Source organism: Mesoplodon mirus (genome assembly GCF_964341445.2).
Source record: "Mesoplodon mirus genome assembly, chromosome: 15".
Taxonomy (NCBI): domain Eukaryota; kingdom Metazoa; phylum Chordata; class Mammalia; order Artiodactyla; family Ziphiidae; genus Mesoplodon; species Mesoplodon mirus.
Window position 1 is genome coordinate 86,690,133 of NC_138991.1, and position 25,683 is coordinate 86,715,815.

General features: G+C 56.7%; 3 protein-coding genes across 6 annotated transcripts in view; 1 reads left to right on the forward strand and 2 right to left on the reverse strand.

Moving 5' to 3' along the window:
• The window catches only part of ADAP1 (ArfGAP with dual PH domains 1), a 67,734-nt gene extending 64,423 nt beyond the window's left edge, over window positions 1-3,311 (forward strand). Inside the window, exons 9-11 of the mRNA XM_082644916.1 lie at window positions 182-253; window positions 441-669; window positions 752-3,311. Coding sequence (XP_082501042.1) covers window positions 182-253; window positions 441-669; window positions 752-780 — 330 coding nt within the window. The 3' untranslated portion in view covers window positions 781-3,311. The remainder of the gene's footprint in view (window positions 1-181; window positions 254-440; window positions 670-751) is intronic.
• Window positions 3,312-3,432: 121 nt separating this feature from the next.
• GET4 (guided entry of tail-anchored proteins factor 4) lies at window positions 3,433-18,285 on the reverse strand. 2 transcript variants are annotated; one of them, XM_082644917.1, is made up of 9 exons: window positions 18,047-18,285; window positions 13,401-13,479; window positions 13,058-13,139; window positions 12,508-12,657; window positions 10,230-10,368; window positions 8,803-8,943; window positions 8,512-8,587; window positions 8,302-8,374; window positions 3,433-3,716 (listed from the first exon to the last, which is right to left on the reverse strand). In XM_082644917.1, exons 1-9 carry the CDS (start codon window positions 18,199-18,201, stop codon window positions 3,631-3,633), a joined length of 981 nt encoding a protein of 326 aa, XP_082501043.1. In that variant the 5' UTR covers window positions 18,202-18,285; the 3' UTR covers window positions 3,433-3,630. The 2 variants fall into 2 exon arrangements, with proteins under 2 accessions (XP_082501043.1, XP_082501044.1); XM_082644918.1 differs by lacking the exon at window positions 18,047-18,285 and adding an exon at window positions 17,256-17,906.
• A 592-nt stretch (window positions 18,286-18,877) lies between these two features.
• SUN1 (Sad1 and UNC84 domain containing 1) overlaps window positions 18,878-25,683 on the reverse strand; it is a 40,351-nt gene continuing 33,545 nt past the window's right edge. For all 3 annotated transcript variants that reach the window (XM_082644290.1, XM_082644288.1, XM_082644289.1), the window contains 4 exons: window positions 25,239-25,354; window positions 23,038-23,205; window positions 21,084-21,176; window positions 18,878-20,689 (listed from right to left, as the gene is read on the reverse strand). In XM_082644290.1, coding sequence (XP_082500416.1) covers window positions 20,576-20,689; window positions 21,084-21,176; window positions 23,038-23,205; window positions 25,239-25,354 — 491 coding nt within the window. In that variant the 3' untranslated portion in view covers window positions 18,878-20,575. The remainder of the gene's footprint in view (window positions 20,690-21,083; window positions 21,177-23,037; window positions 23,206-25,238; window positions 25,355-25,683) is intronic.

A 25,683-nucleotide genomic window follows, 5' to 3' on the forward strand; every position in this document is an offset into this window, starting at 1 on the left:
ATGGGGGCAGACACGGGGGACTCGGATCCCAGGACCCAGGTGGTCCCACAGCCCAGCTAGGGCCCCGCGGGCATGCGCGGAAGGACAGTGGACGTGCCGGCGGCCCTGCCCTGGGGGAGGGGGGGCAGGCAGTGGGGGCAGGGCCTGCCTCGGGCCGACCAGTGGCGCCCTCGACCCCCAGCAGACGGAAGGCTTCCGCAAGCGCTGGTTCACCATGGACGACCGGCGGCTCATGTACTTCAAGGACCCCCTGGTAAGTGGGCCGCGCCCCAGGGCCCCCGTGGTGTGGACGTGCCCTCCTGGGTCACCCGCCTGCCTGGGAGGCGCCGACCAGCATTTGCTGGGTGAGCTGGAGATGACGGGCCCGGCTGGCAAGGAGGGGCCGGGCCTGGGGGCCGCACGCGGCTCTGAGCAGCGCTCAGCCCGGTCCCCCAACCCAGGACGCCTTCGCCCGCGGGGAGGTCTTCATCGGCAGCAGGGAGAGCGGCTACACGGTGCTGGACGGGCTCCCGCCGTCTACCCAGGGCCACCACTGGCCGCACGGCATCACCATCGTCACGCCAGAGCGCCGGTTCCTACTAGCCTGCGAAACGGAGTCGGAGCAGCGGGCGTGGATGGAGGCCTTCCGGAAGGTGGTGGACAGGCCCATGCTGCCCCAGGAGTACGCAGGTGAGGTGGGCGGGACGGCCTGGGGCCCCAGTCCCATGGCCCCAAGCGGCCCTGACCGGCTGGGACCCTGTCCCTTTTCCAGTGGAAGCCCACTTCAAGCACAAACCCTAGCAACGAGATGGTCCTGGAGGCCTGAGGACTCCGGACTCGCCAGACGTGGCAGGTGAGGTGGTGGCAGCGGCCGGCGGAAGGAGGGACTCGGCAGCCCCCAACGTGGCCAGGTGGGGCCTGAGCTTGAGCCGCTAGGACCCGTTTCTCTGGAATGCCGCTGGGAGCCGGCCCGGCCCGGCCCGGCCCGACCCGGCCCCGCCGGGCCGCTGCCCCCGGTGTGACGCCCACGGCCCCCCACTCACCTCCCTGCCCGCCAGACCACCTCCTCTGAGGCCCCCCAGCTGCCGCCCCCCCACCTCCGCGGGACCCCACCCCTGACCAGGAGGCTGGGCTGCGGGGACAGAGGGCCCGCCTGCATGCCCCCACCCTGCCGTGTCCCCTCACTCCCCCCAACCTCCAACAAGTATTTATTAACATCTGTCAGCTGTGGGGTCCCGGGGGCTGGAGTGGCAGACAGGGCCCTGGCTCCCTCAGCAAGCCGACCTGCATGTCCGCGGGGGTCCCGGGAGCCAGAGGCCCTGACGGCTGGAGCCCCCCGGGCCTGGGCCACAGGGCTGGCTGCACCCACCCCCGCCCCCAGCCCGGGTCCTTCCCACACCGGCTCCGGACTCAGCGCTGACACGACCTGCCCTCCGCCTGCCCTCACGGTCTGCGAACCCTTGGAGGATGGAGGCCCGGGCCGGGTCGCTGCCCGGACCCCAGCGTGCCACTCGCGGTGGTTACCACCACCGTGCCTCTCCCCGGGTGCCCTGGGGGGATGGGTGACATCTGTGAGAACATACCTGGGGGAGGAGGTGAGGGAGGGAAGGAACCCTGTGTGGTGGTGAACTTGGGGGCAGGACGTGCATGGGGGTCCCGTCTCCCCAGGAAATCAGTGTGTAGTTGAGGGTGTCACCTGCTGGGTTATCTGGGTGGCGTCCTGTGTGGCTGAGACGTGCTCCCAGGGGAGCTCTGGTCCAGCTGTTGGGACCAGGAGAGGGGCCCTGAGCCAGGGTGTCCCCCCCATGTCACATCTTGGAATAAAGTGGGGGCTCTGGGCCCCCAGGAGGACCTGCCAGGAGAGGGACACCCCCAGGAGAGGGGCACCCAAGGGCCTCGGCCTGGCTGTGGGCGACACCCAGGGGATGAGGGAAGGCACCCTTCCTCCGAGCCCCCATCGTCTCCCCTTCTCATCTGAGCGAGCGCCCACAGCTCAGACCCATCGTGCACCTGGATTCTGAGCAGGGACTGCAGGGTGAAAGGGGGAGCACAAGCCCCCCCTCCCCTGGCAGTGGGGGCCCAGCTAAGGCTGCCAGGTCAGGGGTCCCCAGGATGGCTGGGCCGAGGGTGAGAACAGCTGCGGGCTCACCCAGGGCCGCGGCCCCTTTCTCCCCTAAACCCCTCCTGCCCAGGCGAGGCTGCAAGGTCCCCCTTTCCCTGAGAACCCAGGTCCACCGTCTTCCAGACGAGGCACAAGAGCAGCCCCGGGTCAGGAGCGAGAGCCCGGGCTCCCCTAGGCCTTCCTGACCATGCAGGGCCACCCAGCCACGTGCCCTCGTGGACTCAGCCTCGGGCCCTGAGAGCTCGGGTGCCCACTCAGCACCAGTGTGAGGTCTCTGCACTTGTGTCTGAGCGTGTGCACACCCACATGCTCTACCCAGAAAACTCCAGAGAAACGACAAACACCCTGAACAGCTGCACGACCGGTGGGAAGAATTTCTCAGATAAGGCAGGACCCGTATGGTCCACACCAGGCCCGAGGCTGGCGCAGGCTTGGGCAGCCCCTGCACAGAAGTGGGGGAGTCACAGACAAAGGTGGCCCACCTGCGACAACGGCACGACGTGTCCCACTCACAGCGCTGAGACCACAGGGCGCCCCCAGCCCCACAGGCTGCTGGAAGAGCCTGTGAGGCCTCACCTGTCCACAGATGGGCTTCTGCAGATTGAAATAAAACACTGTATATTTACATCTAAAATCACAACACTCAACACTGGCTACTTGCTGCCGCCCACCAAGGACACACTCCGGACGGAACTGGAAAACACCGGTCACGGTGCCCATGCCCCTCACGGGGGGCTCCCTGGCCACTGCTCACAGCCCCAGCCCCATGGCCCAGGCCACGACCAGCCCCAGGAGCTCACTCAGAAAGGACCAGTGCTGCCAAGCCCAGTATAAAGGATTTATTTAAACTCAACACGAACAGCAACCTTCCTTTAAATTCCATTTTTACAGTAAATAAAATTGTGTATTCCATTCCTTCCCATGCATGATCACTGGGTATTACTCTACAACTCTTATAATTGTGAAAAAATAAAAGTGTTTCTCATTTTGTAACTATCCTGGGGCATCTGACACACATCAGTGAGGAGGGACAGACCTGCTCGTTCCGGGGCCGATCATTCGGTTACAACCTAAACACCAGGTCACAGGAGTCGGTCACCCGGAGACAATGAACAAACACTGCCCCGCGGTGGTGGACGGTCCCGCAGCCTCCCAGACGAGACACCATTCCGAACGGCTGGCCGCTCGGCTGCAGCTCCTGGGGTGTGGCATGGAGCAGCCGCCCAGGCACTCCCCAGGACACGTGCCAGGCCACCCCCGCCCCGCCTGAGGGGCACGGCACCCCCGCTGCGTGCGACAGGGCCCTCCCCAAGCAAACCAGACACAAGGGCCGGGAGAGGAGGCGCGGCAAGGCCTGTGCTTTTTATTGGGGTCATCTCAAGGTACACGGCGGCCTGGCCAGCACGGCCCCGGCAGCCCCACAACACCCAACGTGCGGCCCCTCGGCCTCGGCCGGAGCCCGAGGTCTGGACCCGCGTCGGGAGCCGCACCCGCCGCGGTCCAGGCCGAGTCCTGCAGGTCCGCGGGCGTCAGTCGAGCTCAATGGGGCTGCTGTCGTCCTGACTGTCCTCGCCCTCCTGCTCTGAGGAGCCCATTAGGCTGCTCAGAAGGTTCCCTGGAAGGAGGTGCACGGCGCTGTCATGGCCACGGCCGCACCTCACCCGCTGCCCGACCCCCCGGACGCCCCCTCCTCCCATGGCGCCGTGACCCGGGCCTGGCAAGACTATAGCGGCTCAACCCCGGAGCCCCATCCGGGGGTCTCTCCACAGAAATGTGTCTGCTGCGCCAGAGATGCAGGGATCCTGCTGGGGCCGCAAGGGGAGAAGACCCAGGTGCCCATCGAGGGGACACTGCACAGCCGCCAGGATGGGCCCGGGAGGATCACGGGTGGCCGAGCAGCAGGTAACTCACTCCCACGTTAACTCTCAAGTGACACAGAAGTCAGTCAGATGTTACAGTTCCGAAGGCTACACAACAACGTTGACTGCTGTGGGCCTTGTCAAGATGGACACTTTTCCTTTTTACCTAATTTTTATCCAAAGAACTATCATGTCAACAGAAAAGCAAAGTTTAAGAAGTGCCCTAAACCAACTCGCAAAGGGGAACAACAAACAAAGGGCAAGCAGCGCCCTCAGGGTAAAACCCTCCTCGAGCCGCAGTGAACTTGGCCCAGTCACCGCACCTGGCGCCGCTGCGGTTGGAAGTTCTGTGGGGAAACGCAGAGAGTCAGACGGGAACGCAGTAGCTGACAGTCACAGCAGCCCGAGACTGAACATGCTAAAAGGTCACCATGACTGAGGACGGACAGACGCTGCAGAAGCCCGAGGTGTGGGCAGGACAGGACACAGCCACCGAGACAAGTGGCCGTGACATGAGAGCCTGGAGAAGGGAAGTGGCCCCCCACACCTTCCACTAAAACTCCAGACAGACCCAGTTTACAGGCAAGAAGTCCAACTTGTATTTAAGGGGAAACAGCTTTTAAAATAATCTGGGAGACGGGAAGACCTTTCCATGGAGCCCAGTTTGACGATGGCCATGAGAACGACCAACGCTCATTCCACCCTCCCCCAAGGAGAGCCCCACGAGGCGGGGCCAAGAGCAACAGCACGTCAGAGCAGCGTGACCAAGCGCCGAGGGGCCAGCCCCACTGGTCCTGCCGCTGCAGGCCGTCTGCATGTCTGCAAAGTGCCCCCTGGAAGGAAGCTAAGGAAACCTAGCACTGCCTGGCCTGCAAGTCACCATGGGACAGTGGCAGGGCTGGGTACGAGCCTGCACATCTGGACTCTGTGAGACAAGTTGTACCTATTCAAAAATAAAACTTAAAACATTAAGGATGGCAAAACCCACTTTTAAGTGCAGGACTACACTGGTCCCCACCCTGCTGGAGGGCAGGAGTCCGATTAGGACTCAAGTGGTCTCGGAGCTCCGAGGCTGCGTCAGAAGAACGGGCAGGACACGGAGAGGTGGCCTGGCCTTGAGAGGCAGGGTCAGCCATCTGGCCACCAGCACCTACCAAGACTGAAGCACAAAGAAATACATACTCTGAAGAGACTCTAAGGAGACCGTGTAATCTCTCCCAACAAAGAAAAACCTTGAACCTCACGGCTTCACTGCGGAAGCTCCTGAATTAGTACCACCCATCCTTCCAATACCAAACCCAGGAAAGACACTATGAGGAAAAATAACTACAGAGCAATATCCCTTATGAACACTGATGCAAAAATCCTCAACAAAATACTAGCAAACCGAATTCAGCAGCACAGTGAGAGAATCAGACACCATGACCAAGTGGGATCTGTTCCTGGAATGCGAAGATGGCTCAGCATGTGAAAATCAATCAGCATGTTACACCACAACAGAGTGAAGGAAAAAAAACCAATGATCACCTCAAATGATGCACAAAAAGCATTTGACAAATTCAACACTCTTTCATAAAAACACTCACCAAGAAAAGAACGTAAGGAAACCATCTCATATTATGATGTAATAAAAGGCATATACCACAACCCACAGCAGACATCACACTCAGCAGTGACAGATTCCAAGCTCTTCCTCTGAGATCAGGAACAAGGCAAGGATGCTGCCCCCACCACTTGTGTTCAACGTGGTACAGGTGACCCCTGAACAACACGGGTTTGCACCGTACGGGCCCACTTACCATGCATTTTTTCTATATACATACTAAAGTACTACCTGGTCCGCAGTTGGTTGAATCCGCAGATATGATGGGCCAACTGTAAGTTAATATGCCAATTTTCAACCGTGCAGGGAATCAGCACCCCCCCTAAGCTCCACGTTGTTCAAGGGTCAACTGAACCTGAAGTTCTAGCCAGAGCAATTAGGCAAGAAAAAGAAATAAAAGAATTCCAAGTTGAAAAAAGGTAGTAAAATTATCTGCTTGCAAGTGATATGATTTTACTTGTAAAAATTTCTGAAAAGTCTACAAAATAACTTAGTTACAGAAACAATTCCATTTACAATAGCATCAAAAAGAATAAAATACTTAGTAATTAGCTTAACCAAAGAGGTGAAAAATTGTACGATCAAAAAACTATAAAAAGTTCCTGAAAGAAATTAAAGACATAAATGAATGCAAACATCCCATATTCCTAGACTAAAAGACTTAATATTGTTAAAATGTCATACTACCCAAAGCAATCTACAGGTTGAATGAAATCTCAAATCCCCAAAATATTTTTTTGCAGAAATAGAAAAACCCATCTTAAAATTCATATGGAATCTCAGGGGACTCAAATAGCCAAAACAATCTTGAAAAAGAACAAACCAAGCTGGAAGTCTCACACTTTCTCATTTCAAAATTTACTACAAAGCTATAGTCATCAAAAGAGTGTGCTCCTGGCATAGAGACAGATATCGACCAATGGAATACAGAACCCAGAAATGAACCCTCACATATATGGTCAAATGATTTTTGTCAAGGGTTCTGTGCCCACTTGATGGGGAAAGGACAGTCTTTTCAACAACTGGTGCTGGGAAAACTGGAAATCCACCTGCCAAAGAATGAAGCTGGACCCTTATATAAATAAAACACCACATAAAAAAACCACCTCAAAATGGATCAAGGACCTAAATGGAAGACCTAAAATAATAAAACTCTTAGAAGAAACCACAGGGCAAGAGTTTTGTCACACTGGATTTGGAAATGACACCAAAGGCAGAAGCAACAAAAGGAAAATAGACAAATTAGACTTCATGAAAAGTAAAATATTTTGTGCATCAAAAGACACTCCAGGGAGTAAAAAGGCAACAAGGGACGGAAGGATGAACAGGTGGAACACACAGAATTTTTTTAGGGCCCACAACGACTCCGCACAATACTGTAACGGCGGATACACGTCATCACACATCTGTCCAAACCCACAGAACGTAAACACCAAAAACGAACCCTAATTTATGTATCGATATGTTGGACTTTGGGTGATAATGACATGTCAATGCAGGTTCACCCATAATAAATGTACCATCTACTGGGGGATGCTGATAATGGGGAGGCCGCACCTGGGGCCGGGAAGGGGTATTTATGCGAAATCTCTGTACCGTCCTCTTAACTTTGCTGTGAATCTATAACTGCTTTAAAAAAATAAAATCTTTAAAAAAAAATAAAGAAGGCAACCCACAGAACGGGAGAAAATATTTGCAAATCATATATCTGGGAGGGAATTAATACCCAGTGTAGAGAACTTGTAAAACCACCAACATGATTCAAAAATAAGCAAATGACACGAACAGGCATACACACAAATGGCCAATAAGCACGCGAAAGATACGCAACGTGCTTAGCCACTAGGGAAATGCAAATCAGGACAATCAAAACAGAGACACCACCTCAGACCCGTTAATAAGATGACTCCTGTCGAAAAGACCAGAAAACAGCAACAGCTGGCAAGAACGTGGAGGAACTGGGACCCCTGTGCCCTCTGCTGTGGGAGCAGCTGCTGTGGGAAAACAGTGTGGCGATTCCTCAAAAAATTAAACAGATCCAGCAGTTCTGCTTCTGGGTGTCCCAGAAGCACTGAAAGCAAGACCTTAAAGAGATAACTTGCACACCCACATTCACAGCAGCCAACGGTGGAAGAACCCAGGTGTCCACTGAAGATGCAGTCTTATCCACACGATGGAACATGAATCAGCCTTAAAAAGGAAGGAAATCCTGGCACCTGCTACAACAGGGTTGAACCTGACAGTGACAATATGCCGGCACAGGAGGACACTGTGTGATTCCACTTATGTGAGGTCCCTGGAGGTTCAGAGAGACAGAAAATAGGGGTGGGGACTGGGAGCCAGTGTTTAATGGGGGCAGAGTCTCAGTTTGGGAAAACGGAAGGTTCCGGAGATCCGTTGCAAAACAATGTGCATGTAGTTCACACAACTGTCCTGCGTACTTAAGCACGGTTAAGGTGGGGAATTGTATGTCGTGTATTTTGCCACAAAAAAAAGAAATCTGGCTTCGATTCTGTGGCCAACGGAGAGGGACCCCAGGGGACGATTATCCATCGGGGGCCGTACGAGCTCTGCTTGGGGAACACGCAGAGGGAAACAGCTAGGAGCCCGCAACCCTCCTGCTGGCACCGGGCCCCGCTCCAGGCCCCTGCCTGCTCCACTCCCCCGGCCGGCACACCACGCTCTGGGCCTCACCCACAAGCCCCCACTATGAGCCCCCCGACCCATGAGCCCCTCACCTAGCAAGCCTCCGTAGGAAGACGTCTGCTTGGGCGGCACGCCGAAGAAGAGCTGTCCTATCCTGTCGAGGTACTGGAAGAGGCACAGGCGTGGTCGCGGAGGACGCTGAGCCGGAGGCTGCACGCAGACCCCACGCACAGCTTCTCTCCACCTCCCCCTCCAGCGGTTGCCCGGAGCCGCGGAGCTTCCCCCCGCCCCCCGGCCCTCACCTCGTTGTACATGGGGTCCCGCCGGAGGGACGGCTGGTACTGCTCACACAGCACCGTGAAGACCGTCAGCTTCCCCCTGGAACAGGACAGAGCACAGCATAGCCGACGCCCACGCGAGACCAAGGACAAGGACAGAAACCACACGACTCCACCCCCCCACACGCGTGCTCACCCACACGTCTGCGTGCTTCCACGTACACGTCTACGCCCCTCCACACAAGCACATGCCTCACCCACATGCCTCTACACACACACCCACACACACACACACCCACACACACGCACGCTCACCCATCGACGGCCAGCAGCAGAAACCAGATGAAGTTGAGCAGGGGCTGCACGAAGGGAGGGCCGCTCTCGATGGACGGATGTTTCCGTGTGTACGTCGTGAACACCACTGACGCGCTGCTTTTGTTTTTTAAACAGAGAAACCTGGAAATAACATCCCAGTGAGTGGGCACACCTGACCGGAGAAGGAGGAAACGGGTTTCTACAAGCGCCTGCCCAGAGGGCCCCGTGTGGCCCATGCCCCCGTGCAATACACGGAGGGCACCAGCCAGGCCCCTCGCGTGGACCAGCCACCCCAGGGAGTCCCAAGGTTTACGGCCAGGGAGAACTAACTTGAGAAGATGACGTGCTCAAGGTCAGCAGATCCAGGAGGCGGCGGGGCTCCCTGAGCCTGTCCCACACCTGTCTACCCGCAAGAGCACGGTGGCCCAGAGGCTGCCCCGGCTCCCGTTTCCGCCCCGTGGAGGACGTGTCCACGGCCGGACTTTACTGTGGTGCACGCCCTCGACAGAGACAGATGGACGAGAAAGGGCTCATGCCAGAGGAAACACTGGCACCACATGCCACAGCCAGGGCCAGCGAGTTCTGGATTTTAGACAGGTTTCGTTTTCAAAGTCGCAGATTCAGCAACAAGTGGTGACATGTCGGAGCTCGGAAGCTCCCCGTCCACCCCAACTCATGGGACACATCCCATCCCAAGGCCTGGCCACCAGATCCAAGTGCTTTTCTGGGAGGGAGTAATCTCATCGACAGACACACAGTGGGACAAACACATGGTCCCCTGGGACGGGAGGTCAGGCCCCAGGTCACCCAAAGTGGGCTCTCGGCTGTGTGAGCCCAACAGGATGCTCACGCCTCTGGCGACTCTGCTGTGTTTCAGTATTTTCAAAATAAATTGTTGAAAGAAAACAAAAGAGGAGGAGGCCCAACCGGGACAGCGGGGCAGAGACACAGAGCTGAGGTGGGGAGCGGGCGGGCAACACCCCCATCACTGTGTCCGGATGTACAAAACACCTGGGAAGGCAAACGGCCTTTGAACAAAGGCTGTGACGCACGCGTCCTTCACATCCCAGGAGGCTGAAAATTTGGTAAATGTATGTGTCCTAAAAAAAATAGTTGCACAACACTAACCACCGCCCCCAAACGTGATAGATAATGGGGAAAACAGAAAATCAATGGCAACAAAACGCTAATTCAAAGCACAGAAAGTACTTCTACCGCCAATGGAAACGCTACAAGTCGGCCTAGGGGAGCTGAGGGGCACGTCTGGGGTGCCCGGAGGTCAGTAGCAGGGTCACACTGGGGGATGTGAGCTGCGTGTGGGACACTGAGTGACTTCAGGCCTGTCCTCACGCGAGGCTCAAGCAGAGGCCAGCCCTGGACCCCAGGAGGCCATGGACGCAAGGGCCGGACAGCAAGCGGGTACCTACTGGAGGACAGCCTGGGCCACGAACATGTCCACCTCGCTGCGGAAGCCCCGGGCCGTGGAGTACTCCACCAGCATGTTGGCGCAGCCCTCCCCGTCGCTGGAGTGCAGGAAGTGGTACCGGGACTCGCAGTAGTTCTGTTCTGCGGAGGCAGGCACGGGGGCAGCTGTGAGCGCCCCTCCTGCCCCCGCCCCGCAGGCAGGGAGGGGGGCGGTCCTCCGTCGTCGCCGCACTGCTTTCCACCTGGGCTGTGTCCGCAGCAGAGGCCAGGCCGTCCCCACTCGAATCGGGGTCACCTGGGAGCTGGTCGGGAGGCGGCGTCAGGCCCCGGGGCAGAACCCACCTCCCGCCCGTGCGCTGTGTGCACGACAGAGCCCAGCAGCCCCCTCCGCCCCGAGCCTGCCGCTCTGACAAGGAACCAGGATGGGGCTGGAGACCGGCTCTCCAGGGACGGGCTTCCTCTGATGCTCCGCTGTTCTGAGCCTTTGACTCTCAACCAGCTACTGAGCTCTAAGTGGGTTCTAATGGTCTGTTTTCTTAAAAAGCGACCAAACTCCCAACCTCCCCAGTTTCACCTGGACTCACACACCCCCTCCTCCCCCTTGGATTCACCCTCCACGCCGATGGCTCTCACCCAGAGCGACTCGACCCCTACTCCAGACACAGGGAAAGGTCTGGAGCCGGTGTGAGCCGTCACAGCTGGGGGTGCTTCTGGCACCTAGCTCCCCTGCAGCGCAGGAAGGACGCCCGGGGGCAGTGGTGCTGAGGCAGAGACCCAGCTCCGGGGCAGAGCCCCAGTTCCCACTCACACGCCGCACTGGCTCCCTCTCCTTCCGGACAGAGGGCACGCCTCCCAGGCTGGGCCTTCTCCCACCGTCCACCAGCACTCTCCTACCACCTGGGCACCCCCAGATCACCACTGCCCCCCAGCATCAGCTCCCAGCACTGCAGGGCGACTTCAGGGAAGAGCCTGCTCTGTGTGGTACCGTGTTTTGTTGGTCTCCTCTCCCTCAAACCCCAAGAGCGACCTTTTGGTTTTAGAGCCTCCACGTGAGAAGAGAAATCCGGCAGGTCACTAGGCGCCCTCAAGCCCCGGAGAGTCGCCTGCGCGAGACCCCAGCGGAGCGGGGACACCGAGAGCAGGCAGGTCTCCCACAGCGCCCTGCACAGCATGGCGGGCCCCGGGCCACACCACACGCCTGCTCGGAGGCTGCCCACCGCCGGGGCCCTGCAGACACCCCTCAGCACAGCCTCCCCCAGGCACGGGGGCCCGCTGGGCCTCACTTGCTATCTGTTCCTGACGCGACACCTTAAGATGCCTGGGTCTTGAGGTTCAAACATTTAATGTTAACTATACGAGAGCTTAACAGCTCTCGACCCCAGCGAGGCCTCTGAGCAGCTCTTCAGCCACTGAGCAGGTGCCACACTCCCTGCTTCAAGCCAGGCGCCGGTCCCACAGACACAGACCCCCTCCAGCTCTGCCTGGCACCTTGGCACACAGGCTGAGTCAGGCGGGTGTGAATCGAGGCGCTGATGCTGCAGGTGGCCAGCCGGCCGACGAGACAGTGCGGAGGGCGGCTGTTGGCTGAACGGACCCGTCGACAGAGCCCCAGCACGAGCGTCCAGAGGTCTAGACCACACAGCATCTAGACCGTCCAAATTCCCACAGCCTCAGACGAGGTCGGGGCCGCTCGCGCGGTCCCAAGGCACCTGCCCAAGGTCGCCGTTCCTCCGCCTGACCCCACCCAGGTGACGGCCCGTGAGGACGAGCCACAGAGCTGACCTGGCCGGTGGGGCCCAGACGCCTTGACCACCACGCGGGTGAGCTCCGCACACGGCGGCCACGCGAGGCCCCAGGCGGCACAGCCCCCTCACACCCGCCCAAGAGCGACTCAGGCCGCTCCCCTTCCTCTGCCTGAGCCCGGGACACGACCCCCTCTCGTGGACTGAACAGCCCCCGCAAACGCTCACTTGCAAGAGAAGTGCTGGCAGAACGCCTGCGGCGGGGGAAGGACCGGGGGAAGGACGTCCCGGAAGGAGGCCCCAGCGCGGGGGAGCGGGTGGCCGGCAGGGGAGCGGAAGCTCCTTGAAAGGGAACGCCCCGCCCACCCGAGCGCAGCACGTGTTCACACTCAGCCAGGGCGGCGCCACCCCCGCCAGCAGCGCAGGTGATTTTAATTGATCCAAACGGACCCCGCCTGCAGCGGCCGGAGAGCATCAGAAGGGTCGCCTGTTCCCTGGCCCACCTGCCCGCAGGAGCCCCCGCCCACCCACGGCCTACCTTTCCACAGGGTCAGGGCCAGCAGCTGGTGGAGCCGGGGGTGGCCCAGCTTCCCGGACCCCCCACTGGACCACTTCAGGGCTCGAGACACAAACGCCACTCGCTCCGGGGAGTTGGGATCCATCAGACTGAACAGCTTGGCCAGACTTTCTGCAAACGACACCCACACAAGCCTGACCCAGAGGAACCCGCGGCTGCTTCTGCTCTGTATTGTGCGTCTCACAGGAATTAATTAAAAACAACTGTTTCACGTTGAAAGACAGCGGAGAAGCGGCAGGCACACCGGGGGGGGGGGGTCCTGGGGCCACCCCAACCGTCCTCACCGTGATGCCTCCCCACGGCTGAGCCTGTGTCGGGGAGAAGAGAGGGCGGCCGCCCCAGCGGGGATCCGCGCGCACCTCCCCGGCCGGGCGGCTCGCAGAAGGGCTCGCCCAATGGGGCAGGGGCTCCAGACCACGTGGCACCCACCGCGCGCCAGGGAGGCTGGGTGCCCTGGGGGGGGGAACAGCGGGCGATGTGGCAGCGGCAACGCGCGTCCACTCCGTCTCACCCAGCAGCTCCTCGACCACCTCGATCTCCGCCTTCTCCAGCGACTCCAGGACCAGCATGGACAAATCAGCCGCACTGTTTTGCTATAAAACATACAAAAGAACTGTCAGGGGGACGCGAGGCTTTGGCCCGTTTTCAGAAGACGGGGCTGGGCAGTGGCTCTGGTTTCTTTCTGGTTTAGAAACCGGCGACCGACTGCGCCTAAGAGATGGTTCTGAGCACCAAGGCCACTAGCCCTCGGGCCCCACACCGGTGCTGGGACACGGGGGCGCTCGGCCCAGGCTGCCCACCAGGCCTCTCCCTGGACACTCCATGCCAACCCTGTCCCCGGGCAGACGTCTCACCTGGCCGTGGCTGAAGAACAGCAGGGCTCCTGAGCACATGAGCTCGCGGGCCTCGGCGTGCTTGCTCTGGGCCATGTACCTGCACGGAGGGAAGACCAGGTCCGGGATCGCACAGGCCGCCGGAGCACGACCACCCAGACTCACAGGGCTGGTTTCGGAGATCAGATCCCAAAGATTCGGCATCCGAGTAGGAAGCGAGCACCCGCCCCACATACTCCTCCGCTGAGAACGGAGCGGAGCTGGGCTTCGGGTCCCGAGGGCACCTCCCGGAGCTGCCCCCGATCCCCGTCTGTCCAGGCTCGGCGCTGGGTGCCCATGGCCCAGCCCTCCCGCCCACGAGGCGCCCCGCGGCAGCAGCAGCGCCGTCTGATGACAGTGTGCCAGGCACTCTCTCCACCCAAACGGGCCAGAAGCAGAGCCTCCCTGCAGCTGGGCAGGGGTCACCTCCAGCTTCAAGCACAGGCCTGGCTGTGGTGAGGGGCAGCGAGAACCGGGCGAGGGCCACGTGCTGGGGCCGAGGGCCTGCCGGGCTGCCCCCTCTGCTGCCCCCTCCACCCCGACCACTTTCCACCTGGAACGTTTCTCACCAGGGACGGAAGCTGGGAAAAGCCGGCTTCCCGAACTGCAGACGGACGAGAGCCTGACAGGCAACTCGGCACACACGGGACAGAAAGAATGCTCCGTCCAAGACAAGTGAGACAGACGTTCAGGGGGGCAGGGCCAGGCCCGAGCTGAGTGCAGGACACCGAGCCCACTGGCTGCACATTCCTCTCAGGGACGATCAGGAAGGAAACCCGCCCAGCCGGTCAGACCTGCGTCCCGGCCCAGACAAGCGGAGTCAGAGTCAGAGACGGAGACGGAGACGGAGACGGAGCCCGGGAGCCCCGCTGCCCTCTGGCTAGCGGCCCGAGGCTCAGGCCGGGACCAACCACAGAAAAGGACTTTTCCGCACCAGGCTCGGGAGCAGCAGCAGCCTCATCCCGGTCAGCACCCGGGGTGGACCAGGAGGAGAATCCCGCACCCCGAGGGGCAGACCGGGGCACCTGGGGGCGTGGGCACGGAACGGGGGCTTCTGGAAAAATAAGTCCTCGCGCCACCACCGGCACAGACATTTGTACGGCGGGCACGCCTCCTAGGGGACAGTCACGCAGCCCGGCTCGGCTCTGGGGACGCGACAGGGCTCCGGACTCTCCTCCCCAGGCACAGCAAGAGATGAATGCCTAGAAAGTTGGGGAGGGAGCGGAGCCCCGAGAGGCAGGCAGGCTGGATTCCTGGGGCGGCTCCCCCAGTGACCGGAGCCGCACAGCCCTGGGCAGCCCTGCCCCGCAGGAGGGGGCCTGGAGCTGCCCGCCGCAGGTCCAGGAACGCTGGAAACCCCGCAGCAGCGACAGGCACCCTGAGCACCGCAGAGCCCTGGGAAGGGCGGATGTGGCTTCCCGGTGCCCGAGCTGGAGGGGACGGGGTGCCACCGAGGCCTGGGGGCTCAGAGCACCGCCGCCCCTCCCCCACCGCAGCCACCCACCCCCCCGCACTGCGTCCGTGCAATCGTTCATTTTGCATTTTTTTTTTAAAGCAGAGCATAGACACAAGCGTTAACACTAACGACGCAGACGCAGTGTCCACCCCACGCCCTCTCCCAGGCGCTCCATCCTACCCCCAGGTGGTTGAGAACACAGGTTTGAAGTTCCTCTTTCAAAAAACTTCTTCATTTGATTTAAGACACAAAACATCCACGATCGACACTCATCTCAGGAAGGCCCCTGGGCAGCGAGGCCCCTTTCACAGTTAAATCCTGGCGGGTGCAGAGGCCCCTCCAGGCCACAGGCCACCCTACAGAGCAGTCACCAAAGTACCAACAACCCCTCAGGCCTGGAAAACGGACCCGGAAAACGGACCCTCTCCCGTCCCCGCAGAGAGAAGGCTGAAGAGACAAGGGAGCGCCCTGGGCGCCCGCACCTTCGAGGAGACGGAGCTCGGCCTCTCTCAGAACCATTGGCTCCTGCCCCGGGCGGCGGCACCCCCCCCCATAAGTCCAACCTCCCGGGCTGCCCAGTTCCTCCTCCCCCTCCTCAAACTGCTGGGGGACACAGTGTCAGTGAATTAAAATAGCACAGATTGGTGAACTTATCCAACAGGTGAATGGGTAAACTACAGTCCACCCATACAATGGAACACCACTCAACAATAAAAATTAACTAATGATACACATAAAGGTGAATCTTGAAATGATCATGCTGGGGGAATTCAAAAAGCCAAATAAAAAGAGGACCATACTATACAATTCTACTTACATAAAATTCCAGAAAATGCAAACCCATCTACCATGACAGAGAGATCAGTGGGTACCTGGGGGCAGGTGGTGAAAAAATCACTGTAAAGGCAGATGAGAAAGCTTTTGGGGATGATGGGTATTTTCAGTACCTTGATTGATGATAATTTCTTGGGTGTGTACATATGTCAAAACCCATCAAGTTTTACATTTTATATAAACAACTTAAAAGCACTTATTTATAGAAAGACATCAAAAGAGCGAAGCTGACTTCTCAGGGCCCCCGTGCAGAGCTCTAAACCAGGGCTGCAATCGCAGGTCTGAACGTGGACAGTACCAGCAGAGACAGGGACAACTCCAGGCCTATTCAGCTGGGCCCCCCCGGGCGGCCACAACTGCTACCGTGCCTGAGTCCACCGCATCCCCCAAAGAGGCCACAGGAGACCACTTACTTCTCAGGAGTTCTGAAGAAGTGTAGGAACCCCTAAAAGATCAAAGAGGAAGCCAAGGCTCAGAGAAGAGATTCAACAATTTGTCCTGGATCACAGGTCACAGAGCAGAGGGAGAAGGCGAACCCAGGTCAAGGCCGGGCTGGTGGACAGCCTGCATCTGTCCCCACGTCACCACAAAGCACACTCTGGGCACAGAGACTGGATTCTTCAAAGCTAATCAACAATCACGTTCCTGGTACAGCAGCAACTGCAGAACTGACTCAAAACAAGGAACGCCATGTTTATCTCTGGGAAGATCCAGTTTTGCTGACTAGTCACTGGGGCAAATACTTTATATAAAAGTCCCCAAGAAAAGCAAGCACCACGACAAATCTTGAGCGCTATGAAAGCTCCCCATCACACAGATCTGATTGGCTAAGCTGCCAGGCCGAAAGCTCGACGTTACAGACCTTAAAGCCTGCTTACATCTTTGGCTCATCCCGTGAAGAACAATCAACTCACCCCTACCCGGTCCTCTGGCGACAGAGCTCGAACTCGGTCTGGGACACGAAGCGTTACGTCTAAACCCAACTACAACGAAAGCAGGAAGTACTGCCAGAGTTCCCAAAATATTGATTCAACTTGCCATTTAAAGAAAAAATTTAAATCTAGGCCTAAATGGTGTAAGGCAGGCATGACTGCCTTTAGATATCATAGCAAAATATTTGCTGTTCTGCAGCAGCTTAGAACGAAAAAGCATTCCACAGAACAGATTAAATCCTCTAAAACTATCTTTAAATGCTAACGAGTGTCTCAAATGTTTTCTGGCAAGAAACCCGAAGGCTAGCAGAACGTGTGTAATATACAGGATTGCCTTACACATGTAAGAACTAAAAAACTATAGCAGTAGCTGCATGACAGCAGAAACGGTGTGACACACTGCAGTCCAGAAGAAAACTGAGCTAGGTTTAAGAAAACCTGAATTCCTAAGGCCACACTAAAAAAAGACATTTTATTTAATCCAATATATTCAAGCATCACTTCAACGTGCGATCAAGAGTTGAAGGTTCCTAACTAATTACCTGACATTTTCTCTGCGCTAAGTCTTTGAAGGCCGCGTTTTTACCCTCACCGCCCAGGCCGTTAGGGACTCACATTTCAGAAGCTCAACTGCCGCACGTGGCCAGCGGGCAGCGCAGGTACAACCAAAATACCGGCTTTATGGGAACAGCTGGTTTAGTAACAAGACACCCGGGTGAGCAAGGGCTACACAACAAGAGGAGAAAGATGTTTACAGCCTCGCGACGGGACTCCCAGAGGCAGGAAAACCGTGGAACTCGGAGCTGGGGCTTCAAACCCAAAGGCGCTCGGGTCGGGGCGGGGGAGGGGGAGGGCGATCTGGGCCGGGGACTGGGGTCCGGAGTCTGCGTCCGGGGTTCGTGTCTGGGTCCGGAGTCTGCGGTCTCGGCCAGGGCTTTGGGTCTGGGTCCGGAGTCTGGGGCGGGTCAGGGGTTTGGGGCGGGATCCGGAGTCTGGGCCGGGTCTGGGGTCTTGATCAGGGGTCTGCGTTGGGTCTGGGGTCTCGGCCACGGGTTTGGGTCGGAATCCAGAATCTGGGCCGGGTCTGGGGTCTCGGCCTGCGCCGGCTTCCAGAGTCCGGGCTGGGTCTGGGGTCTCGGTCTGCGTCTGAGTCCAGAGTCTGGGCGGAGTCTGGGGTCTCGGTCACGGTTCTTGGTCGGGGTCCTGGGTCTCGCTCCCGGGCCACAACCCTCCCCCGGCCGCCGCACGGCCCCTGCTCCCACCGCCCAGGCGACGGGCAGCGGCACGGGCCAATGGGGGCGCGGGGAGGCGCGGCGCGGCCAATGGGAGGCGGCCGGGGGCGGGGCACCAGACTCGGCGGCCGGGCGGAAAGCCCTGGAAGGCGGCGGCCGCGGCGCAGTGGCTACCTGAAGAAGAGGGTCCGGTACATCTGGTGCGCCTCATAATAGTCGCCCTTCTCGACGCTGGCACGCAGCTTGCCCTCCACGCGCTGGACGCCGCCGCGGTTGCGGGCGCCGTTCCGGGCGCTCTCCTGCTCGGCCATCGCCGCCGCCGCCGCCATCGGGCCGGCGCTCCGCGCAGGGTTGACGCTGTCGCAGGCGCGGTCGGCGGCGCCTCGCGGCTTCCGTCCCGGCGGCCGCCCGAAGCCCTCTACGGTGGCTCACGAGGAGCCGCGGGCGGTGCGCGGGCGGCCACGTGACTGAGGGGCGGGCCTGCGCAGCCCGGGGAGGGCGGGCACACGATCAAAGGGCGGGGCTCCGGAGAGTGAAGGCGCGGCCTGCCGACGACGACCGCGGGGGCGCGGCTGAGGGCGGCACGTGACTCCGGGGGGCGGAGCTAGCGCTACGAGGGCGGGCAGGAGGTCGGGAAAATGCAGCTCAGGCTCGGGGTGGTCCTTGCTGTAACTGAGGCCGCTGAGGTACTTAGACTTTACAATAAATAATTTGCGGGTAAGCCGGCGGCTCGGGGTCCCGGGGCACCTTTCCCACTCGGGCGCTCGGGATCAGCGCTCGCCCCGACGTCCGAGACCCAAACTCGCCGCTCTTCTCTCGTAAGTGGTTCGTGTGGAAGCGTGGAGACACGCCCGCGAGCGGGGCGCGCACGGCGGGGACGCACGCGTCTCTGAGTCCGGCGGTCCGACAACGCGTGCCGGACGCGCTCCCGGCCCAGAGGGGTCCTGGGAGGGGCCGCTCCACGCGCTGTGTTCCCCTCCCCGCCCGGGGCAGAGACAAAGCAGGTACAGAAAAGAAACACAGTTTATTGTTCATCTGAAATATCACATGCATTTTTTTAAAAATTAAAACTCTTTATTTAAACGTTTCGATAGCATCTTACCAATTTGGTGGCAGCGCAAGAAGCTCTACCAATGACAAATATTTTGAAAAGCATTTACAAAAATACATTGCACAAAGTCCTATCTCTCATCTTTAAAAATAAATTAATATTCAAAATATTTCCACCCCATCTCCCAAATTTAGTTTTATATAGGAAATTTTGATCTATATATGTATCCTGTAATATATGAAACACCTGTATACGTTTTACCCAACTTAACTGCATAGGCATTAGTTTCAATTCTAACGAGTGAAAAAAATGCTAGTTTATGTAGTTTTTGTATATCTGAGGACTGTTGTGCAATATACATAAAACTCTTCAGAAAACCAGTCAGCACCATCATTTTATCTTTTTCTGAAAATGCAACATTTATGGTACACCAAAAGACTGTCTTAACCCAATAAAACTTAAATAATTTTTAAGGTAAAACATCTGTAACACTTTAAGTGCCTTGCAGATATCTCATTTATAAAGTCTGCTCAGTAAAACAGCCTAAATATTAAATACTAATTATAACCAAAGCAAGTCTCACAGGAATTGAGAGAGAATGGCCAACAGCTGTAATAAAAGGCAAATCCCAACCAGAGCCAGTACAAAGTGCTGCTGTAAGAAAACCTAATCACCAAATGTCCTGGTTTTATGAATTTGCCACACTGGACAATCTCCTTTAACAACCATCAGTGGAATAAAAGCATAAGCCTCTGAAAGACTTCGAGCATGTTAGTGTTTGCTTTTCCAGAAAAATTCAAAACAAAACCTGAACATATCCAAAAGATTGGATTTCTTGGTTCCTATTCATAGTGTGAAGTAAAACTGCAGGGAAAATCTGATGGGATGAGCCTAGTGGAGACCTGAGAACTCTATTTACATGTTTGTGTCGATCCAGACCATCCCCTTTCGAAGCAGACCCACTTCAACCTGCAAAGGGAAAGTCTCCAGGGCTCCTGAATGGATGTTCACACGCCAAGACCTGACGGAAAATCGTTCTCAGAAGCGGGAGCAAACTAGGCAGGAAAACCCATTTTCATTACTTCCCCACCTGGTGACTTGAAAGAGCTACTGGTGCCGAATAGAGGAGAACCTCACCCTAAAGAAAGGGAGTTCAGAACTCTGAACGTTGGTGACACTGTTCTTCCCTGAAAGACACGTGTGCTGGGTTGAACACACATCTGCCCCAAAAGGTCCTTTAAAAGGGCCAGCGAAGGCCGCTGTCAAGGCTTCAAGAACACTCCAAACCTTTTAACTTCCTTTGCTTTGTTCCTGATGTCAAGCAAACACAAAGAGTTTTATGTTCAAAAACAAATCCCCCAGGCCAAAAGTAAGTGTCTTTGTGAACCATACATTCAAATGAATTTCCACAGAGACCACCGGTAGCTAGCGGGTCTCTGAGCCCAAGCAGTCAACATGCAGTGTTTCCCGTGGACAGAACAGCAAGCTGGGTGTCAGCATTTATCGCTTCCACGCCCAAGTCCTGCTGGTAGTCAGTGCGTTTATTTCAGGGGTGACATTATCCTGCTCTCTGTGTGCCCATGTCCATGAAGGATTCCAGTGTTCCAGGCTGCCCCGTATATACAAAATGTACAAGAACAGTGAGTGTCTCTTTACTTGATGGGCTCTCCGTGAACTCTGAACCGGTACAGACACGTGTATTCGGGATGGCCCCAGTTAGAAAAAATCCGAAGTTCCACTATTTGGAAAGCTTTTTCTGGTCTTTTCTGCAATTCAGGAGGGGAAAAAAAAACAAAAACAAAACACACTTACTTCATATTACTACCACCAAGCCCAATCACTTCCCCAGGTAAGAGATCTGAGATTCCACAGCCAAGTTGGAGATTAAGCTTTTAACGTGAACTGGATCATCTGTCACAGGACACAGAGTTCAGGTGAAACTCTTGAGAACTCATCACCTGTGACACTTATGCAGAACAAATTATATACTAAAAAGGCTCATTCAGGAACAGACAAGCTAGGAAGCTCAGACCCACTTTCTCAGAAGCTGGCCCTCACCCCCTGTGGGCATTTCTGTGAGTGCTGGCAGGTGCTGTGGACGCAGGCAGCAGGGAGGAGACCCGGGAGCCTGAAGCCTGTGTGAAGCGCAGGGACCCTTACCGGGGCAGGGAACATCTGTAGTGACTCCCCTTCCTGATCGTAGGTAAACTGTCCCAGGAGCTGCCCTTCTTCTTGATACTCATCTTCTAATCCCTGAAACAAAACCATCTAGTCACTAAATAAAGGAAAAACGGTTAGTGAGGTAACTGGGAGAGGGAAATTACTGTTCCATTAAAGTAAGGCCCTCTGTGTGCTGGGCATTTTATTAAGGGCTTCTCGCAGATCACAAAGCCCGTGAGGTAGGCATTACTCCTCCCGTTATACAGATCAGGAAAACTGAGGCTGGGAGAGGGCAAGCTAACATGTAGCAGAACACACTCGACACCCACGTGGCCCACTGTAGCCCTCCACGCTCCCAAGTGGAAACCCAGGGGCACGTGATGAGCCTGGGGAAAGGAGAGCAGGTCAGCAGAGTGTGGGGCCCCAAGGAGGTCAACTCACACAGCCAAGAGGAGGAGGACGGGTGCTGGGGAGCTGGGGGACAGGAGACAGTGTTTAACAGGGACAGAGTCTCAGTTTGGGAAGATGACAAGCATTCTGGAGATGACAGTGGTGATGGCTGTGCAACAGTGTGAATGCACTTGATGCCCCTGAACTGCATGCACACTTAAAAACAGTTAAGATGGTAAGTTTTATGTTCTGTGTATTTTCCCACAATTAAAAAGTAACCAGTAGGAAGTACAGGTGACTAATTTGAATGTGTTTCATAAAGGGAAAGGACTTTCTAGGTACAAAAATGCCATGGAAGAAATTACAGGTAATGAGCAGGTGTAACTAAACACAAAATTAAGACTGACAGTGGGAAGTATATCTGTAACAGAATAACACATGATTAATATTTTTATATTAGAAAGCTCGAATATTCATAAGGAAACGAAGATACCGAAAGATAAATGAATAGAAACAAAACCAGAATCTACAAAAAACGAAACATGCATGTGAAATACAGAGAAATGTAGATTAAAATAAGATCTATCAAATTAGCAGAGATTTAGAAAAAAGAGGACTCAATTAGAAAGGGAACTACAAGGTAAGGAACGCTTCTCATACTAACGATGCGTATGGTGCGATGAATCAAAGGCCCCCTTCGAACCCCTGAAACATAACGCCACCTGAGTGTCTAGCCTGAAGGATCACCAAACAGTGAAGAGGCTTATCCTGAAACGTGGGGAGTTGAACTAGTAGTCAACACGGCGAACTGGGGACATGGACAAGGGCGCTCTGTGCTGCTCTTTAAAGAAGTGTGTGAAGATCACTTCACACCCTGTGGGTGAGCAGGGCAAGGGGTCCAGCGTGGGTGACGGTGGTGATGCTCTAACGTATTCAGATGTCAAATGCTGCTGTCTGCTGTACACCTGAAACTGGTACAATAAAGTTCACTGCCATGGACAAATACTTAACGGTCAATTTGTTTCTTTAAGGCAGGAAGTGAAATTTTATGAATGGTATTGTCTCAACTGCACTTCTTTTTCGGCACGCGAGATCTCAGTTCCCCAACCAGGGATTGAACCCGTGCCCCCTGCGGTGGAAGTGCGGAGTCTTCACCACTGGACGGCCAGGGAAGTCCCTCAACTGCACTTTTTAAGGGAAAATACCAGTGTTAATGGTGACTTCTGTAGGTGCTGGGATTCTGGATGTTCTTTTCCCAACGTCCTCATTCCGTTCTGTACATTCAGCCTCACGGCGTTGTCAGAACAGACTTTACGGCCGAGCAGATGAGAGGCCAGTCCTCCCACAGCCGGGTTGTTGTCGTCCCCCTGCGCCCCAAGCCTCCCTCCCTGGGGAAGCCCTGGAACGTCTCCCTCCACATTTATTGGCTACTCAGAGGTCAGTGGGCAGAGGGGAGGACAGCGACACCGGTAATATACTCAAGTCCCCAGCCTTCGCAGGGCTCGTCTCCAGGAGATTCCCAGACGGGGTGAGGAGGGGCCGCCCTGGGACTGGGTGCACTCACGTAGACCGCGAAGTCCTTGGGGGCGCTGGTGATGTTCCCCGTGGGCGACAGGGTCTTTGGTATGTGCTCCAGGGCGAAGGCGGTCGGGTGGATCTTCATCGACAGCCTCACCACGAGGAACCCCTGGGAGCCTCGGAACGCCCAGCAGTTGCCTGGATAGACGTCAGGCTGGGGAAAAGGCAATAAACACTAGAACCCAATACCTGAACAAGCTCTTAACCACTCGAAAAACAGGAGCAGTAAGAGAAAAAACTGGTTAACATCGGGCGGGGGTGGGGAATGGAATTTTTGCCAGTAAGAAATGGTTGTGAGCAACATCAAAAGACGAAGTGAGGCAAGGCATTTGTGACTTAATCCCAAAGGGCCACTGTGTGCAGTGTGAGGCAAGTGCTGAGTCAGCCAGAACCTTAAAGAGAAAGGGCGGCACACACATCTCAGAGAAACACAACTCTCGGCGGTCCTCAGACAGGAAAAGATGCGCTGCCCTACAGAAAACAAGAAATTACCAATTTAAATGACGTGGTGCCACCATGTCTCATCTCACAGATTGCCAATAACCCTGAACCGAACAAAATCTGCTGTGCACGCTGTGAGGACGTGCACTCTTGCACACTGACACCATCGCCGAGGGAAGCAGCGCTGGGCAAAAGCCCAAGCATCGGCGTATGCGGCTACCCTCTGACTGACTGGAGAGCCACCTCCAGCCGAGTGCGTGTGGGCACAGGCACAAGATGCAGAGGCGGCGCACACTCATCGTGACAGCACTTTTAACAGCAACAGAGGAGCCACAAGCCCACGCCAGGGCTTCGTCAAGTCGGTGGAGCCGCGTGTCTTCAGAGGCCAGGACGATGTGGGCCCCCACTCCCCGTTCATCCCGATGCCATGCGTGCGTCTCCTGCCCCTCCAAACACGCCGCTGCCCACCTGCGTGAGGGGCTCGGGCCCTTGGCACAGCCCTCCCTCCCGCAGAGGCTTCCAGGCTCCTCTGGGGTGAGCCAGGCTGTGCCCTCTCAGACAGGCCTGGATCTGAGCCGCAGCGGAGGGGCCAGTCCTGGATCCTCTGCAGACTGGCTTCCTGTGAGCAGCCCCTCACCTATGACTCACAGTCCCTCAGTCTCAACTCTCCCATCCAGGGAGCCATGCGGTTCTCCTGAGAGGATGTTCCCAGCAGGCCCGCCTCCACTTGCCCCTTCACATCCACCCAGCACCTAGGTACCGGCCGCTTCCTAAGCTCCAGACCCAACCTGCAGCCCAGGGACAAGGCTGTGGACCTGCTGTGGAACGTCGAGACTCGGGAGCCCTTCGACCTCTGGGACAGCCCTGCAGCTTGGGGCCAAGGGCGACGGGGTCAGTCCAAGCAGCTCAGACGACAAAAGCCAAGCCGGGCAGCCCCCAAGGACAAGACGGCCACTAGGATGGGACTGGAGGACCCAAAACGTGAGGTTCACTGACCCTGACTGGATGCTCAACTCAACTCCCGACTCTGAGATCGGATTTGTGCTTTTTAAGTGAGAGATGGCTACTGTGTGCATGGTTCACACAGAGGGATTCACTGGAACTTCCTTCAAAAACTGTCCTCAGCGTTAGCACCGAGGTCCGGTGGATGCCTCTGAGCGCTGCCGCTCTCTGTCCCTCAGTCCTGCGTGGGCACAGCCCGGGCGGTGAAGGGAGGCCCTGCAGCAGCAGGGTGCCCAGCGCCTCTGCAGAAGGCACCGGAGGACAGGGCCCTCTGGTCCCGAGCAGCCGTGGGTGTGACGTGCAGAGGGAGAGGGGATCCTCCTGACAGCACCTGCGCGTCTCCACCCGTTCCACCTCCTGAAACACCGAGGAAGCGCGACACACGACCTCCTCGTGGAAGGCGTTCCAGCTCTGACGGTGAGCGACACCCCAGAGAAATGGGTGAAGCCAGACACAGGACAGGATAGGCGGCCTCGCCTGCACCAATCAAACACAAGCAGAACCAACAGATGGCATCGGAAGTCACCTTTGAGGTGAGAGGGGGCAATAGGGGACCTAGAAGTGCTGGGACTGTGCTCCTGGGTCCACAGACGTGTCCGCTTGATGCAGATCCCCTGAGCTGTAGACTGAGGGTCCGCACGCTCCAGCTTACACCTCAACAAGAAGGTAAACAAGCACACCCCTAAAACGGTCTCAGCCGGCACCATGACTGTGCTGGAGGCCTCGACCCGCACACCTGCTCACCTGGATGGCCACGCGGGGAGACTGGGAGAAGTACCAGAGCGGGACGCCGAACAGGCTGATGAGTGCGGTCCTGGTCTCATACGTCTCAGAGCAGCGGGTACTCAAGATGCTCCCACCTACAGCAGAGTTGAAATGTGTCTCAGCATCTTATCCTGTTTCGGAAGCAATATCACTACCCACCTGTAGAGATTTATCTGAAATGTTCTAAAAATTCTTACGTTTCTAACTCATATAAAGAATCTTCTACTTGAAGATCAGCTCCACGCTTAATTTTACTTTTTCCAAATTCAGTGTCAACAGTTCACAACTGCTTTAGAACACACAGTCCCTACCGCCAACCAAAGACAATAAAATACTGGGCTCCCCGCCTGCCACTATAGGGACAGCAACTCTGAGTGAACTTTTGTTCACGTTTTAAAATAAAGAATAATGAATTCAACCAGGC